General features: G+C 40.7%; 1 protein-coding gene across 1 annotated transcript in view; it reads right to left on the reverse strand.

Moving 5' to 3' along the window:
- FAM227B (family with sequence similarity 227 member B) overlaps nucleotides 1–16,739 on the reverse strand; it is a 161,989-nt gene that overhangs the window by 143,267 nt on the left and 1,983 nt on the right. Inside the window, exons 2-8 of the mRNA XM_075069648.1 lie at nucleotides 16,320–16,569; nucleotides 15,328–15,395; nucleotides 14,900–14,944; nucleotides 13,100–13,204; nucleotides 8,729–8,827; nucleotides 7,770–7,871; nucleotides 4,395–4,521 (exon numbers count right to left, since the gene is read on the reverse strand). Coding sequence (XP_074925749.1) covers nucleotides 4,395–4,521; nucleotides 7,770–7,871; nucleotides 8,729–8,827; nucleotides 13,100–13,204; nucleotides 14,900–14,944; nucleotides 15,328–15,395; nucleotides 16,320–16,569 — 796 coding nt within the window. The remainder of the gene's footprint in view (nucleotides 1–4,394; nucleotides 4,522–7,769; nucleotides 7,872–8,728; nucleotides 8,828–13,099; nucleotides 13,205–14,899; nucleotides 14,945–15,327; nucleotides 15,396–16,319; nucleotides 16,570–16,739) is intronic.

A 16,739-nucleotide genomic window follows, 5' to 3' on the forward strand; every position in this document is an offset into this window, starting at 1 on the left:
GAGATTTTTAATGCATTTTTTTTCTCTGAGTAATTTTCTCTTTGTCTCCTGTTAAGATCAAAGTATTTTTTGCCTGAAAAACAATGCTTTTCAACAGAGGGGGAAAATATAGAGAAATTTTTTTTTAGCATTTTACAGGTATCTAAAAATATATTTCTACAGTTCATCAGCAGTGCAATGTTTATCACACCGTGCCAATGCACATGTCAGTGAAGCCCAATTGGCTAAAATGTAAACAAATAAGCGCTAAAGTAGTCTGCATCTGATATATAGTCAATAGTCCAGATGAAGTTTAGTCTAAAAACATAAGAATGGCCAAAGTGGGTCAGACCCATGGTCTGTCAGTATCTAGTATTCTCCCAGTATCCTGTCTTCCCACAGTGGCCAACGCCAGATGCTTCAGAAGGAATGAACAGTACTTGGCAATTATGGACGATCCAGTCCCTATGTGACAGTATATGTAAACCCCGATTAGTATGTCAGGGGTAAGGAACTGCTTTGGGCTGGATTGGCCCTGTCAGGCTGCTCCTGCAAATCATGCCAGGACTGGAGGAGGAGCTAAAAGAGAGGGAACTCCACTCAGATGGGGGCAACCCTGGGAAAGGAACAAACTGTTCAGCTTCTCCAGCCCTGGAGAGAGGACTGACAGCCTACTGAGCCCCTGCCCTTGCAGAAGGAGGATGCAGAACCCCTAGTTGAAGGGGAAAAGAACAGGGGCCTGTACTGGAGTCCAGTGAGCTCTGAAGTGGACCCTGATACTCCCAGAGTCCCATATCCTGGACTGCTTACAAGTTTTTCTTTAGTTTAACCTATTTTGCTGACTATGGGATGTTTTGTGGCATCACAAGGGACATAGAGAAGGGACTTGACAGTCAAGAGTCCCTAGCTGGAAGGTTGCCAGCCCACTAAAAAGTTGCCCCACAGCACCCACTGGGATGGGGATGGAGTAATTGAATTCAAGCATGTGCACTCCCATATAACCCAAACGGGGTGCCCTACCCTACCACAGAAAGATTTGGGACTGTCATCCAGTCCCAGTTTCTGGGAGTCAGTGTTTTAGGGACACCTGGAGCATGGGATTGTGTCCCTGCCCATCCTGACTAATAGCCATTGGTGGACCTATCCTCCATGAACTTATCTAATTCTTTTTTGAACCCAGTTTTACTTTTGGCCTTCACAACATCCCATGACAATGAGTTGGTGTGAAGCGGTACTTTTTAATATTTGTTTTAAACCTGTTGCCTTGTGTTCGGTAAAGGGTAAATAACACTTCACTATTCGTTTTCTCCACACCATTCATAGTTTTATAGACCTCTATCATATCCTCCCATCATCTCTTTTCCAAACTGAGCAGTCCCAGTCTTTTTAACCTCTCCTCTATATCCTGCTCTATATCCCTAATAATATTTGTTGCTCCTCTCTGTACCTATTCCAATTCTAATATATCTTTTTTGGAGATGCGGTGACTAGAACTGCACACAGTACTCAAGGTGTGGGCATACCATGGCTTCATATATAGAGGAATTATGATGTTTTCTGTTTTATCATCTCTCTCTTTCCTGAAGGTTCCTAACATTCTGCTAGATTTTTTGACTGCCACAGCACATTGACCAGATATTTTCAGCGAACTATCCACAATGACTCCAAGATTTTTCTTGAGTGGTAAGAGCTAATTTAGCTAACATCATTTGTATGTATAGTTGAGATTACATTGCATTACTTTGCACTTATCAACATTGAATTTCATCTCTATTTTGTTGCCCAGTCACTCAGTTTTGTGAGATCCCTTTGTAACTCTTCACAGTCAGCTTTGGACTTAATTATCTTCACCTGCAAACTTTGTCACTGTCCTGGCACTGTTTACCCACTTTTCCAAATCATTTATGAATATGTTGAACAGCACAGGTCTCAGAATGATCGTCGGGGGACCCTGCTATTTCCCTTCTCTAATGTGAAAACTGACCATTCATTCCTACCCTTCATTTCTTATATTTAACCAGTTACTAATCCATGAGAGGACCTTCCCTCTTATCTCATGACTGCTTACTTTACTTAAGAGCCTTTGGTGAGGGAGCTTGTCAAAGACTTTCTGAAAGTCCAACAACACTATATCAACTGGCTCACCCTTGTCTACATCCTTGCTGAACCCCTCAAAGAATTCTAATAAATTGGTAAAGCATGATTTCCTTTAAAAAACTCTCTTCCGCAATGTATTGTGTTCATCTATGTCTGGATGTTGATTAAAAGCAAATAAAATCAATTATTATTATTACTATACCTTGGTGATAGACCATACAGACATTAATAATAAAAATTTCAAATCAAATTCTGCTGCCAAAGAATGTCTATCAGACCAGACACAGCTTGGTCCCTGTAATAATCTTTATGGAAAATGGAATAAACTGCATTCACCCCAGGCTTTCCAGTTCCAAGTATTTTCACAGGACATTTAAGATTAATTCATGGGGAAGATGTTCCAGTGCTCCCTCCAACAGAGATAATTCATGTTGTCTGTCTCTGCCTACTTTCTTTTCCAATAATCATCCAACACTTTCTCTTTAAATCATGGCCTGAAGATCTTACATTCTTGCTGCATTGCTGTGCTCACCACAGATTCTTCCTGAATATTCCCTTCACACAGGATCACAGAGAAAGAGTCAGAATGGTGCATAGGGTGACCAGATGTCCATTTTTCGACCGGAACACCTGGTCAAAAAGGGATCCTGGCAGCTCCGGTCGGCACTGCTAACCAGGCTGTTGATTATCTGGTTAGCGGTGCAGCATGGCGTGGCTGGCAGGCTCCCTGCTAGCCTCTCTTCAGCGCTGCTTTCCGGAAGCAGCTGGCATGTCCCCCATCCAACTCCTATGTGTTAGGCAGGGGTGGAGAACCTAGGGCATGTGGGCCGGATCCAGCCCCATGGTTAATTACATCTGGCACATGGTGCCCCCCACCCTGTACTCCCCTCCTGGCCTCTAAACCCCTTGGTCCCAGCTTGGAGCACCCTCCTGTACCCCAAATCCCTCATCCCTGGCCCCACATCAGAGCCCGCACTCCCAGCCAGAGCCCTCACTCCCCCGCACCCCAACCCTCTGCCCCAGCTTGAAGCCCCCTCAAACCCTGAACCCCTCATTTCTGGCCCAGCCCTGGAACCTGAACCCCATGCCCAGTGCCCATACCTCCTCCCACACCCCAAACTCCTGGTTCAGCCCAGAGCCTCTTCCCGTACTCCGAATCCCTCGGCTCCACCCCTAGCCCGGAGCTGCCTCCTGCACCCCAAACCCATCATCCCTGGTCCCACCCCAGAGCCCGCATCCCCAGCCTCTCACATTCTAACCCACTGCCTCAGCCTGGAGCCCCCTCCTGCATTCTGAACTCATTTCTGGCCCCATCCAGGAGTCTGCACCCCAGTCAGAGCCCTCACTCACTCCCGCAACCCAGCCCCATGAGCCAGTCCGGTGAAAATGAGTGAGTGAGTGAGGGTGGAGAGAGCAAGCGACAAAGGGGGGGATGGAGTGAGTGGGGGCAGGGCCTCAGAGAAGGGGCGGGACATGGACGGGGCCTCGGAGGAGGGGCAGGGCAAGGGTGTTCAGTTTTGTGTGAGTAGAAAGTTGGCAACCCTAATGGTGCATTGCACAGACAGCAGCTCGCTCATAAGAAGACATTGATACATATTCCTGGGGATCATTATACAATTGCTGGCTAATTGTGCAACAGTTAAATATTTTTACAGGTATACAATATATATAACAGCTCCCGGACCTCTGCAATGAGGCAGAGATTACAGATTTGATGATAGCTTGTAAGGTCAGATGTGCTACGTTAAATATGTTAAGTGCTGGCACTATGCAAGAAAATTTAATGTCTACAGTTAATACCCTCTCACAAAACCTCAAATTCTATAATACTGAGGCATCTTAAAGTACATTAAACTTTTAAAATTAATAATAAATGAATTTATAATTTCATTAATGAATAAAGCTAAAGGTTCTAGACAAGCTTTCACAAATCCAATTAGCTAAGGTGCAAGTGGAAACATACTGAGTTACATGGAACTACAAAATAATTGACTTAAATTTATCCTCAGTCAGGTCTAGATTAATTATTTCCTTAAATAAATGTAAGAACATTTATTCCACAGAGATGATGATGAACAATCAGCTCAAATTATCTCCATTTGTTTTCCAGTCTACCACCAATTGTTTTCCATTCTCTAACCAAGAGTTGGAATTTGAGATATTAATGCTCAAGACTCAGAAGAGCATCTTTAACAATTGTACTTCTAGTAATAGATTATTATTATTAAATACCACTAGTAATTTCTAAATGAGGGAAAGAAATCTGGAAATCCTAATATAATACATTTCAAAAGGGTATTTAAATTAACTAACAGTACCTGATACCCATTGAAAAATTAAATCCACTAGTCCATCTTTAAATGCATCATCAAAAGATTTATTGGATTCTGGAAATGCTTCACAGAAAGCAACATAGATGACTTGTGACAAACAATCAGGATACACCTGCCAAAATAAGAATTAAACTGAATATAATAATTATAAGGTTACAAAAAGAGCTTTAGTACTAATTTTACCATAGTTATAATTCTGTTTACATAAAAAATAAAGCAAAATGAAGTAATCATTGAACTAATGCATTCAAAATAGTTTGTCTTTATTATTTGTATGAAATATTAGTCAAATATAATAGCAGGTGTAATGGTCAATACCTTGCTGAAAAAGGGTACAAGTCAAGGTTGGCAGCTAGAACAAGAATTGTAAAATGCTGATTCCAAAAGACTAAGTTTATAATCTCTGAATGAGTCATTATGGGCTCAAATGAAGCATGGATGAGTGAACTGGGAATAAAAAAATTGCTTAAGGTTTAAGTAATCTCTATATGTAATGAAAAGTAAGCAGTTTGGAAATTTTTGCCATGTTTATTTTAGGATCACATTTCATTGGTCACATATTGTTTGAGCCAGGTATTAATTTCAGATTGCCAGCATGTTGTTCTAACATTAGAAGTTGTCACTCTCCTCTCTCTTTCTTTCTCACCCATACACACATTGCTCTGTTTTCTCTACCTAGAATATATAGGTTCAGATATACGCATACTAACTTTTGCGCCATATCAGCATTTTAAAAAGAAGTCTATTCAGATAACATTTTCATAAGAAAATACTATGCAAACATTTCACTTTTACAATTTAAATCTAGGAGTTTATTTTAAATTTCATATCAGTCATGCAGGTTGAATAAAAACCACAGCTGCTGCAACATATCAGTCTGAATTTTAAATGCTAGCACATATCTGGATTCTGGTCCAAGCAAAGTCATAATATATGTTGCATACTAAACACTTACACTATACAAATATACATGTAACTATATCTATTTCTAATTCCTCCTTGTGAGTGGGAGGTAAAACCCCACCCAGAACAACACCTCATGGACTTGCACATGGCATTTTTAGACCTAATGACTATTTTCTCCTGGTTGATTGTACCACTTTGTGGCTACACAGCCCTCAAATAGACACACCAACAGGAAAAGTCTAGCCAGAGTAAATTGTTTGTCAAATATACAGAGTGAATGGTGACGAAATAGCCTAGTAATAGCTTAAATGCAGCCTCACACTGGACGAGTTCCAAATGCCACAGCTTCTGAGTTAGATTTGCTGGTAGGAAAAATCAAGAGTAAGTCCTAGTTTACTGGATGTTCTTTTGTGCTCATTACCACAGTATTGGAGAACCTCATGTAACTTAATGAAATAATCCACATAACTCCTATATGAGGAGGAAAATATGAGTATATAGTGTGTCATCTGAGGATCTCAAAATGCTTAACTAATATTAGATAATTGACAGTTTAGTTTTAATTGCCCCACTAATCCTAAGGAAGGCTGCAACCCCTCTTGTAAGGTTCAGTTGATGACCTTTGGCTCAAGAAGAAGTTGATAATTACGTCCTCAGCATTAACTTACATGTGATTTAGTAGAAATTTGTATAGTGCGTTTCAGTAGGAGTATGCTACATAAGGTAACGTTCAAAAATACTTCCAGGCTAGATTCACAAAGGGGACTTAGGTGTTGCAACACTGAGCCTAACTCCTAGGAGCCCTGCCACCCAGTGGTATTCACAGCACTGAGTTTGGCACCCAGGTTCCTCATACAACACATAGGGGGAGTTAGGCACCTAAGAAAGGGATTTTCAGAAGCCAGTAGTGAAATGCAGAGGAAAGGGCAAGGAGAAGACAGAGTTTAGGCATCTAAGCAGCTGATCTTATGAGCCTGGCTGACAGGCCAGCGAGAGGTGTGGCTCTCTGCTCAGAATCTCAGACATGAAAACCCTCTATAGCAGTGGTCCCCAACCTTTTTGGCTGGTGGACGCCAGCTGAAGGACCACAGCCAGCCCCACACCCCCTGCCCTGCCTGAAGCCAGCCCCACACCCCCCGCCCTGCCCGCAGCCAGNCTGCCTGAAGCCAGCCCCACACCCCCCGCCCTGCCCGCAGCCAGCCCCTGCTGCACCCCCTGCCCTGCCCGCAGCCAGCCCCACACCCTCTATCTGCAGCCAGCCCCACACCTCTTGTCTCCAGCTAGCCCCACACCCCCTGCCCTACCCCCAGCCAGCTCCACACCCCCTGCCCTGCCCCCAGCCAGCCTCACACCTCCTATCTCCAGCCAACCCTTGCCGCAGCCCCCTGCCCGAAGCCAGCCCCACACCCCCTGTCTCCGGCCAACCCCGGACCCCATCTCCAACCAGCTCCGCATCCCCTGCCCTGCCTAAAGCCAGCCAGCCCCGCACTCCCCGTCTCCATCCAACCCCTGCCGCATCCCCGTGCCCAAAGCCAGCCAGCCCCACACCCTGTCAGATTATTCATTTATTTTCATTAAATATGTAGAATAAATAATGAAGTTAATAAATTTTCAAGCTGAATGTGTATTAATTCAAATGAATAATGCCACATTATGCAGTATTCATTTTTGAAAGTTTATAATAAGCGATGCTCTGGGGGGACGGGTGGGGGTGGGGGGCGCAAGATGGAAGTTTCGCCTAGGGCGCAAAATATCCTTGCACCGGCCCTACCCCCACAAACATATGCTGCCATCTATCAGTATCCTGCATCTAGACTACTTGCTGCAGAGTCTGGCAGGTAACAGGTATGCTCAGAGCACACCTACAGGATAAGGCCCTGGAGGTGAGGTAAGCATTCTCTCTCCTGCTTCAAAAATCCCACTTCAGGGCTTTGGCTTCAGCTACTGCTGTGAGCAGCTTGTTAGCTGTTGGGTGGCAGCAGAACTTAGATTGCTTTGTAAATGCTTACTGGCAGAAATTTAGGTGCTCAAGGTACCTAGGCACCTAAAGGGATTAGGTGGCACATGAGCTGTAGCTTTGAAAATGTCAGCAGTGCCTAGGAACCTATTTACCTGTTTTGGTGCCCAAAATCTCTTTAAAAGTCTGATTTTTTGGCCTCTGGTACTTTTGAAAATTTTCCCTGGGCAGCTGCTGCCCCCTAACTTCTATTTCCTTTTGTTCAGCTAGGAACCTCCTATACATCTCTCCGAAAACATGTATTGTTTAAGCAAGGGAATGTTTGTGTCTATGTGAGCGGGGGAGCTTGTCTCTGTATGGCTTTTCCCTCTGCCATACGAATTTCCATGAAATTAATGCATTTTTCTACACCATGTACAAGAAGGAAGAAAAAGCCTTAAAAACTTGCCAAACTTATATAACTAAACATTGCAATTCATATGTTACCATACCATTACCTGAAAAAAAGCATCTTTAGTATCACTGGGGACACATAGGAAAAGTGATACAAAGCTGTCTGCAATTCTGTCAAAAAAGTAATCTTGATCTTCTTGATTAGGCTTAAAAGGAAAAATCAACATAAAAACAGAAATAGTTATGAATTAACATGATGATGGTCATAATTTAGGCCCTGACTTGGCAGGGTATTTATTCATGCGAGCAATTCCACTACTACAGATAATATAATGACTTACATGTGTAAAGCTAGACATGTGCTTAAATACCCTGTTGAAATGTGGCATTAGCAATTTCTTGTAGCATTTAATCTGATGATATGAGGAACAACACTGTTATCAATATTCCCAAAGTAATTTTACATTTTGCTGTATTCTTTCCCCCTTTAAATTAACAGTTTTTTTAATTTTTGCAAAAGCTCTTAATTTGGCACAGCACTTAAGGACATGCTTAATTTGAATCATGTGTTTAATCCATCCCTATTAAGCACCACCTTAAATGTTGGGCTGAAGCACTGTACTGAATCAAGATAGCTCACAAGCACAGTCATGCACTGGATGAACATTTTCCCTTAGCTCCTCAGTTAGGTACATATCGATAGTGTCAGGTAACAAAAGTAGTGATATTTTTGCTTTATGTTCTTATATTTAATTATTTCAAAACAAAATCTTGCATAAATCTTAGCATCATTAAAGTAAGCAAAGCTAAAGTAAACAGTCAATTCTGGCTTAAAGTTTTATTTTAGTATTCAGTGATATAAACCTTCTGTCTTAAATGGCTCTTCACAAGTAAAATGTATGTCTTCTGAGATCAGGTTAAAGTTAGATGTTTCATTCTGGGCCTACTTCTGTTCCTCTTGAATCTATTCAATTTATGGATTCCGACTTTGTAAAACAAGAAATCTTAATTTTGTACATTTGATTAGAAGAACTGTAAGAATAATTTTGTTATATGTTTATACCTTAAACTTTTGAAGAAACCACCACCAAAAACAATCCTGTAAAACAGCAATGGATGCTTCTGAAAGAAACAACTTTCTCCAAACTTTTAAAACTTCTCCCTGTTGAAACAAACTTTTTGTTTAATTTATTTAGACTGTAGAAATGCAAAAAGTTAAAGACCACAAGAGGTGCACTTCATAACAAAATCCAGTAAATAGTAGAAAAATGTCTTAGCTTCAGCAAACACTTGGAAAAAACCTCAAGAGGAAAATGCTTAACTTTAAGTTGAAGAGAGGCAGTTTCTTTCAAAATTATCCACTATGTTGAGTACAACATGGGGTACTCGTGGATACAACGAAAGCTGGATATTCTTAAGGGTCAAGCATTTTCAGCTTGCACTGGCTTTGACTGGAGTTACAGATACTCAGCATATCTGAAACTAAGGCAGGGGTGGCTCTAGACATTTCACCGCCCCAAGCAGGGCGGCATGCCGCGGGAGGCAGTCTGCAGGTCGCTGGTCTTGCAGCTCCGGTGGACCTCCACCGAAGTCGCATGGGACCAGCGGACCCTCCGCAGGTACACCTGCAGGAGGTCCACCGGAACTGCTTGCCACCCTCCCGGTGACCAGCAGAGCGCCCCCCGTGGCATGCCGCCCCAAGCACACACTTGGCGTGCTGGGATCTGGAGCCGCCCCTGAACTCAGGTCCTAAATGTCTCAAATTTGGCACTGAAAAACTGAGATACACAAAATTAGTGAGGCCTTAGGTAGCGTTCTTTGCACTTGAATTCTAAAAATGAGTTCAACACAATGGCAATTTAAAAACAATACCTCAGAGAATAAGAGTAGCTAGCAAAATCAATAAAGCAGATTCATATATAGGTTCCATTTATTCCCCTCTGCATCAGGTAACAGGCATAAGTCATGAACTGTGCATGGCTCCTGTGCAGAAGTATTAGTGAGGTTTTAGGATTGTCCTGGTGGTTAGCTCTACAGGACAAGGCACAATTAGCCAATGGTGCTGGAACTAGGGTGCTGGGGCTGTGGCAGCGCCCTCTGGATTGAAGTGGTTTCTATCATACACAAGGCTTAAAGTTTTGTTCAATGTCTTTCAGTACCCCCACTATAAAAAACTGTTCCAATGCCACTGAAACTGGCCCAAAAATATTACAATTAATGCCATAAAAAGACTTTAAAACTCACACAATGGTATTTTTTCAATATGCTTATGTAGAGTGCAATTGCAGTCTTCTAAAAAATTTTTTCAAATGAGGCTGTTATTAAAAAGTATTACATTACATAAATTGTATTTTTAAAGTTAAATTTTTGAAGTAGTTATTAAATCTGTTACTATCTGATAACTGAGGGATTGTAAATATTATGTAATTTATGTACTGAATTTTTTCGGGAATTCATGCATTTTGACTGTGTCAGGTTTATTTATTATGGCAGCTATTAATTTCCTGTCATTTGCTAAAGCTAAAGTAGTGTCAGTATGACAAAAAACAGACTTTTTGGAGTTGGGGGTGGGACTAAAATTATGGTTTTTGAGATGTCCACGTTATTTTGCAGTCTATATAGCAGGCTTTCTGACAGCATTGTGTGCCAAACATATGCATACATAAGTAATTTTTTTAGAAGTAAAAAATTTGTATATTTTGACTCTAAACATCTTGTTGAAGGCTGGTAGTGAAACACTAACGTTAGAAGTAATGTTCAGTCCCTCAAAATATACAGCACTATAATTTTCTTTTGTAAAAGTTATTACCAGCTATTCAAAGAATGACAGGTGACCTAAACACTTATTTGGGATAAGTCTTCGAAGGGTTATAAAAGGTTATAGCTCTGCCCCTCCCATTACAGTCTATGGTGGATGTAGATTAGATAATAAGGAAAAAAAACATAACTATAAGGATAGTTAAGTGCTGGAAAAGATTATCAAGGGAGGTCATATAGTTCTTGTCACTGGAAGATTTTAAGAACACGCTAGACAAACATCTGTCAGAGATGGTGTAGGTATTCGTAAACACTTGCACGCTCCTCTTTGTGCCATCAGTTAGTACCCCTCCTTCCCTGTTAAGTAATGGACTTACACTTTCCTTCATCTTACCTCTAATGCATTTATAGAACCTTTTTATTGCTTTTTATGTCCCTTGCTAGTTGTAACCCATTTTAATGCCTCTCTTATTTTGTCCCTACATGCTTATGCCCTTCCTTTGTACTTATCCTTAGCCATTTGTCCTTGTTTTCACTCTTCGTATGATTCCTTTTTGATTTTCAGGTAATTAAAGAGTTCCTGATACAACTATAGTTGTAACTTCCTATCTTTACTCTGCATTGGGATAGTTTGCTGTTATGCCTTTAATGCTGTCCCTTTGAGAAACTGCCAGCTGTCCTGAGCTTCTTTTTCTTTCCTTTGGGACCTTGTCTACCAATTCTCTACATTTGTTTATCCTCTTCTAAACAAAAGAGGCAGCTGGAGCGTCTGCTGGTAAGTGGCATTGAAGCTTCACATGAAGGGCAGATTTGAACCCTGGGAATTTTGTTTCTTCCATATTGTTAGAGCTCCTCTAAAGGATGGAGGGGAGAAGTCTAGACAATAAATTAAATATCTCACACAAAAAAAATGGTTTTGGGGCCAACAGGCAAAAAGACTAAAATTATTCACTAAGAACTAACTAACAATAATAACTAACACTAGCACCAAGAAGCAAGTGGACACTGGAGAGGTTCCTTCCACAGGAGGTAAGAAGGAACTGAGGGATAGCAGGGACCACTCTGCCTTTTATGCTCTTGAGTGGGAGGTGCAAAGATATCTAGCAAGCACAGTCCTATTGGGCACTACTGCCCAAAAGAATACCATTTTGTAGAAATAGGGTGCGTGCACACCAAGAGTAGACTCCATGTGCACAATCTTTTGGAGAAACAAAGGGCTTGTCTTCACTGAACTATTAGCTTGGGGTGTAACTCAAGTTTTTCCCTAACCTGATTCCTCCAGCTCAGATTAAGTGGCGCTTTAAATTTGAGCTAGATAGCGTATAAGGGACCTTTAACATGTACACACCAAAGCTTGCATGCTGCTGTGCTAGTAATGCAATAGGATGCAGGAACCTGAATTACAACTCATCAGCTTCTAACAGAATCACTCTGATAATCCAATCACTCTGTGTAGCTTAAGTGGTGTTTCCCAGTGTGGTCATTCTCACTTCCCTCTCACTTGAGCTAGGCAGGTATCAGGACCTCACCTACGGGCTGGGGGAAGAGGCCAGGGCCATGGTTATAAAGGACATGGTCCGAGTTCAGTCTAGAGGGTTCAAGGTCAGAAGCAGCAGTCAAGGTTGGAATTGAGTTCAATGAGTTGCACCATGTCAGAGCCAAGTGAGCCAGCCAAAGTATGGTTAGTAAAACAGAGGCAGGCCAGGATGCAGTAATGGACCAGGGAACCAGGAACGAAGGCAGCCTGAGGAGTAGAAGTAGGGCAGGAGACCAGGAACCAGAAGCAAGGCTTGGCATCAGAAGCAGGACTGGGGTCAGAAACCAGCAGTGAGGCAATGTATCAAGCGTCTGTTTGCAGCAGCAACCTGGAAATCTACCTAGTTGCACAGACAGCCTCCAGATGTTCTCCCTAGGGCAATTAGAGAACGCAGTAGGCTCTACCAGTCAGGACTTCCATGGGTGAGACATCCAGTGGAGCTTGAACCCATAGGGCTCATTGGTCGCTGTTCCCTGCTTCACCAGACCTGTAGTCTGGCTGTGTGGACAAGGGATCCACACAGCAGCCTGCAGACCTGGGTTCCAGGTCCATGGATCCTCACAGCAGGAGTCCTTCAGACAATAGACTCATGCACTACACAGGCCTGATTCATTCCTTGAGCACTGTCCATACTGTGGATTGAATGAGAGATGGATCCTGTGCAAAAACACCATGTGATCATGTAATTAAAGATTATACTATAATGCATATACAGAAGGAGGCTGAATTAAGGTTATATAGACAACCCTAATTTTGGCCCACATCCCTAAAAGTATTAAGATGCCTAACTCCTATTAATTTTAATGGGAGTTAGGTGCCTAAATACCTTTGAAGATCTGGAGCTTACTAACTTCCGAGTGCTTGACTTTGCAACTCTAATATTAATTTAATGTCTTTTTCCCCAATATAATAATAGATCAGGTTTGAGACACAAGAAAAAGCTTTGAGGGGAAATGTTCATTGCTGCTGCCTGAGGTGAGCCGGTTGTGTATATAAATAATGGACTTCACTGTCTAGAATAGACTTCACTGTCTATGAACATTTTAAAATATATGCTTATTTAAGTTATAAACCATAAAGATCTGGCACTATTTTATGTTAGCAGTTTCTATTTAGCAAACTGGAGTAAAGCGTACATACTTTGAAATTGTGAGCTTTTATAACCAAGTCCCAAAGTTTTGCTGCTTCCAAATGTCTTGGTAGTTCTGTAAGCTGTTTTAACTTGAAACCTGGGTATCTATAATTCTAAAAGGAAAAAAATGTTTAATTACTAATTATTACATTCTTTGTTGTTTCTCTTTTTTTGCTGAGAACATCTCACTTCAAATGTATCCACAATATATTTTTGCTAAACTGAAATTGAAGACAGTTACCCACAATGGAAATGTTCCATTGTTGGGAGTCCCATTTTTTCAGTAGTATTTTCTTTACCAATTACTTTCTCTGATTGTCCAGACTCAATGAGAGGTCCAATTATCAATTAGCCAAGGTACAGCAAGAAATTGCTGCCTGATCATTAACAGATATTTTGCATCCCTATGATTCTGTCTCAAAAATTACTCCCCCCCCCCCCCCAGAAGCTATAGAATAAAACCCCAGTCAAGGTGTTTTGCTTTGTTTTTGTATTTAAGTCGGCAGTTGAATTTGAAATCATATTTTGCTATTTCCCAGCCCCTGCCTTCATTTCCTTGTTGAAGCTAGTCACTGCAGAGTCATTCTGTTAATTGTATGGCAAGTGCATAACAGATAGCATTCCAGTAGAGGCCATGGACATAGCTAAGAAAACAATTCTCCTTCTGCCTGACATCACCCTCATATAATTTGAACATGCTGTATGTTTTTTATTTCATGCCAGGAAGTGGGTCAGTTTGTATTTCAGAGTACAGAAAGCAAAATAAAAATAAGAATGCTTAGCATTTACATAGCACTTTATGTGTTCAAAGCATTATGCAGATAATACCACTCTTGTGAGCTAAGTGGGTCTGATCTAGTGATGTCAATAAAATTACTCATGCAACTCACGTGAGCAGGTTTTGGTCCTTAACTTTATAGAAGTCTCAGAAGAACACAGAACCTGATTTGCTATTTTTACATGTATCAGTAATATTTTTCTTAACTTAATTAGCTTAGTTAAAATACATTATTGTGTTGTGATAGAAGTTTACATCTGTTCTTATTTCATATTATCTCCATGAAATTTGGCCAGTTAATATTTTAGTGCTCAGTTCCACAACACTGACACCTATCATTAATTTTACTTATGCCTCAAATGGAGCAGTCAGAATCCCTGCCTGTTCCAGTGGTGCCTTGCGTGCTCTTACCAGTCAGATTTGGTTAAATGCTCCTTTAACTTATGAGAGGAGCAGAAGCAGACTCATGGGTGGCTAGAGAAAATATTCCTGGGACAGAGAGGCTCAGCAGGGGCATATCCATGAGTGGACCTAGGTGGGCTATGGCTCACATAGTTAGCACCCAATTAAGCTCTCCATCATATCAGTAGTGAAGGGGCTCTTTCTGGCAGAGATTAATTTTGGGTAGACTGAGTCCCCTCTAGCCTTAGCTACCCACTGCCTATGAGCAGCCCCAAGCAGCCCCAGGAATCAGGAGAATATAAAACTGACACATAGCTACTGTTGCTTCCCGCAAAGGTTCTTCATTAAGCACAGCTTAGAGAAAACCAAAAATTAGGCCCCAAGCATTCATTCACGACATGTCAATTAAATCAAAATAAATCAACACACACACCCCATATCTGGATTTTCCATTATGTGGTATATCTAAATGTATATAATTAATAAAAATAATACTGAATCTTTAATATATATATATATTGGGGCCTAATTCTGTATTCCTCTCTTTCCCTAAATTGCCACTGTTGACACAATATATTGGTTTGATATTATACTGTAATCTACTTTATAATATGTTTAGCAAACTTACTTCGACATTTTTTCTGCTTGATTCCTCAGTGATATATTTAGCAATCTGAAAAATGTTTTAAACAAACCATTCAAAACTAATGTTCAATGCACTTCTTACCATGAATTAAACATCTTGTATTCTCAGATAAAGGAAAACACTTTCAGCTGATGACATATTACAAGTCAGAACTTAAAATAGCCCAAGTATGACTTCAAATTGAAAAATGTGGCCTGTGACACTCAAAGGCTTTAGGTCTTATCTACACTACAGAATATTGTGTGACAATATAAAGAACGATCATATCTTTGAGTGCTTTTATTTGTGTGATCATATAGGGCAGGCCACAATCTCAGTCTAAGATGCAAGATAGAGGCCCCTTTGAAAATTTGGTCTTCACCATCTAAACTCGTAACAAAATGAAATTTTTTTTAAAATAAATAATATACCTTTGTTTTCCCCATCTTGCCTGTTTGAACTGAAATTTCTTCTGAATCAGTAAGTTGAGTATTATTGGCTTTAAAAAAAAGAGTAAGATTTAGCAACAAAATAGCTTTGTTTTTTCAGCTTCAGGACAAATTCCGCTAAGCTACTTCTGAGGAAAACCAATGTGCTACAGGACACGGTGCTGATGATTCAAGAAGTGGCTCTCCCCTTTTTAACTCACTATTGAACCAGTGGCCCAGCATGGACTGACAATGCATTGCTGGAAGTGTCTTTCAGATGAGATGTAAAATTGAGGTTCTAATCAACTGTGGTGACTAAGGACAACATTTTCATCCCCTCTCAGCCAAAAGGTACTTTTTGTGTTCACTTATCTGAGCCTCACTGATTGCACCAAAGGAATGCATATATTTTGCGTAGGTGAATTGTAAGTATTCATTTACTCCCTTCCCTCTGAAGCAGGTAGACTGGGAAACCAAGTAATGGGCAAGCCTTAGCTCCACATTCCCAGTGCATCAGACAATGTAGCTGAACTGGTGTAGGTTACTGTAATTTGTTGTAAATATAGGAAACAAGAAAGGAATTAAGCCTCTTTGAGGCACAGTGACTTCCTGGGCTACTCCTACAGTGATATATATGCATATATTTCCCAGGACTACTCCTGAGGTTACACCCTATGCACCATTCCTTACTCAAGGCTATACATGAAGATACAATCTATCCCTATTGAACACTGCATGATCATTTTCTACTGTGCAAGTTTCATTCTACTTTATTTCTTTTGGATGTTTATCCCATTCTCTGTCTATATATACACACTACTTTCCTCCCCCGCCTCCCCCATACTAGACAGCATACTCTCACAGCTATTTCCAAAAACTGGAACATAATTACTAGGGCTATGCCAGAATTTAAACATTGGGAAACGGATTAAATTACTTCATTCGCCTTTCAACCATTATTCCCAGTAGTAATAACTAAAATAATTGCCCATTACTTTGCTCTAGTGAAACACGATGGTCATCTTCCTCTTTTAGTCTTTGTTGAAAAGAAAATATTTTTTCAGCATGTTTCTTCAGTTCAGCTGTGCACTCATCTATTCTCTTCTCCAAATCTGAGACAAGCCTGATTTGTAGTGGAGCATTGTCATACAGAAACTTAGAAATAGCATCAAGTGAATAGTCATGTCTTAATTTGTCCACCAAAGGACGATCTTCATCTAGAAAGGGAAATCTTGGCCAATCATCCTGCAATAATTACATGTTAAAAATAATTACCCATAAGCATAATCAAAAATGTTAAGATAAAATTATGAATCAATTATATGTGACATCTACATTTTTACAATGCACTGCAGTTCCAGTACAAACACACTTTTCCTATTCATTTTAATGACCTCTAATTTTGACATCATTGT

Source organism: Chelonoidis abingdonii, chromosome 9 (genome assembly GCF_003597395.2).
Source record: "Chelonoidis abingdonii isolate Lonesome George chromosome 9, CheloAbing_2.0, whole genome shotgun sequence".
NCBI lineage: Eukaryota > Metazoa > Chordata > Testudines > Testudinidae > Chelonoidis > Chelonoidis abingdonii.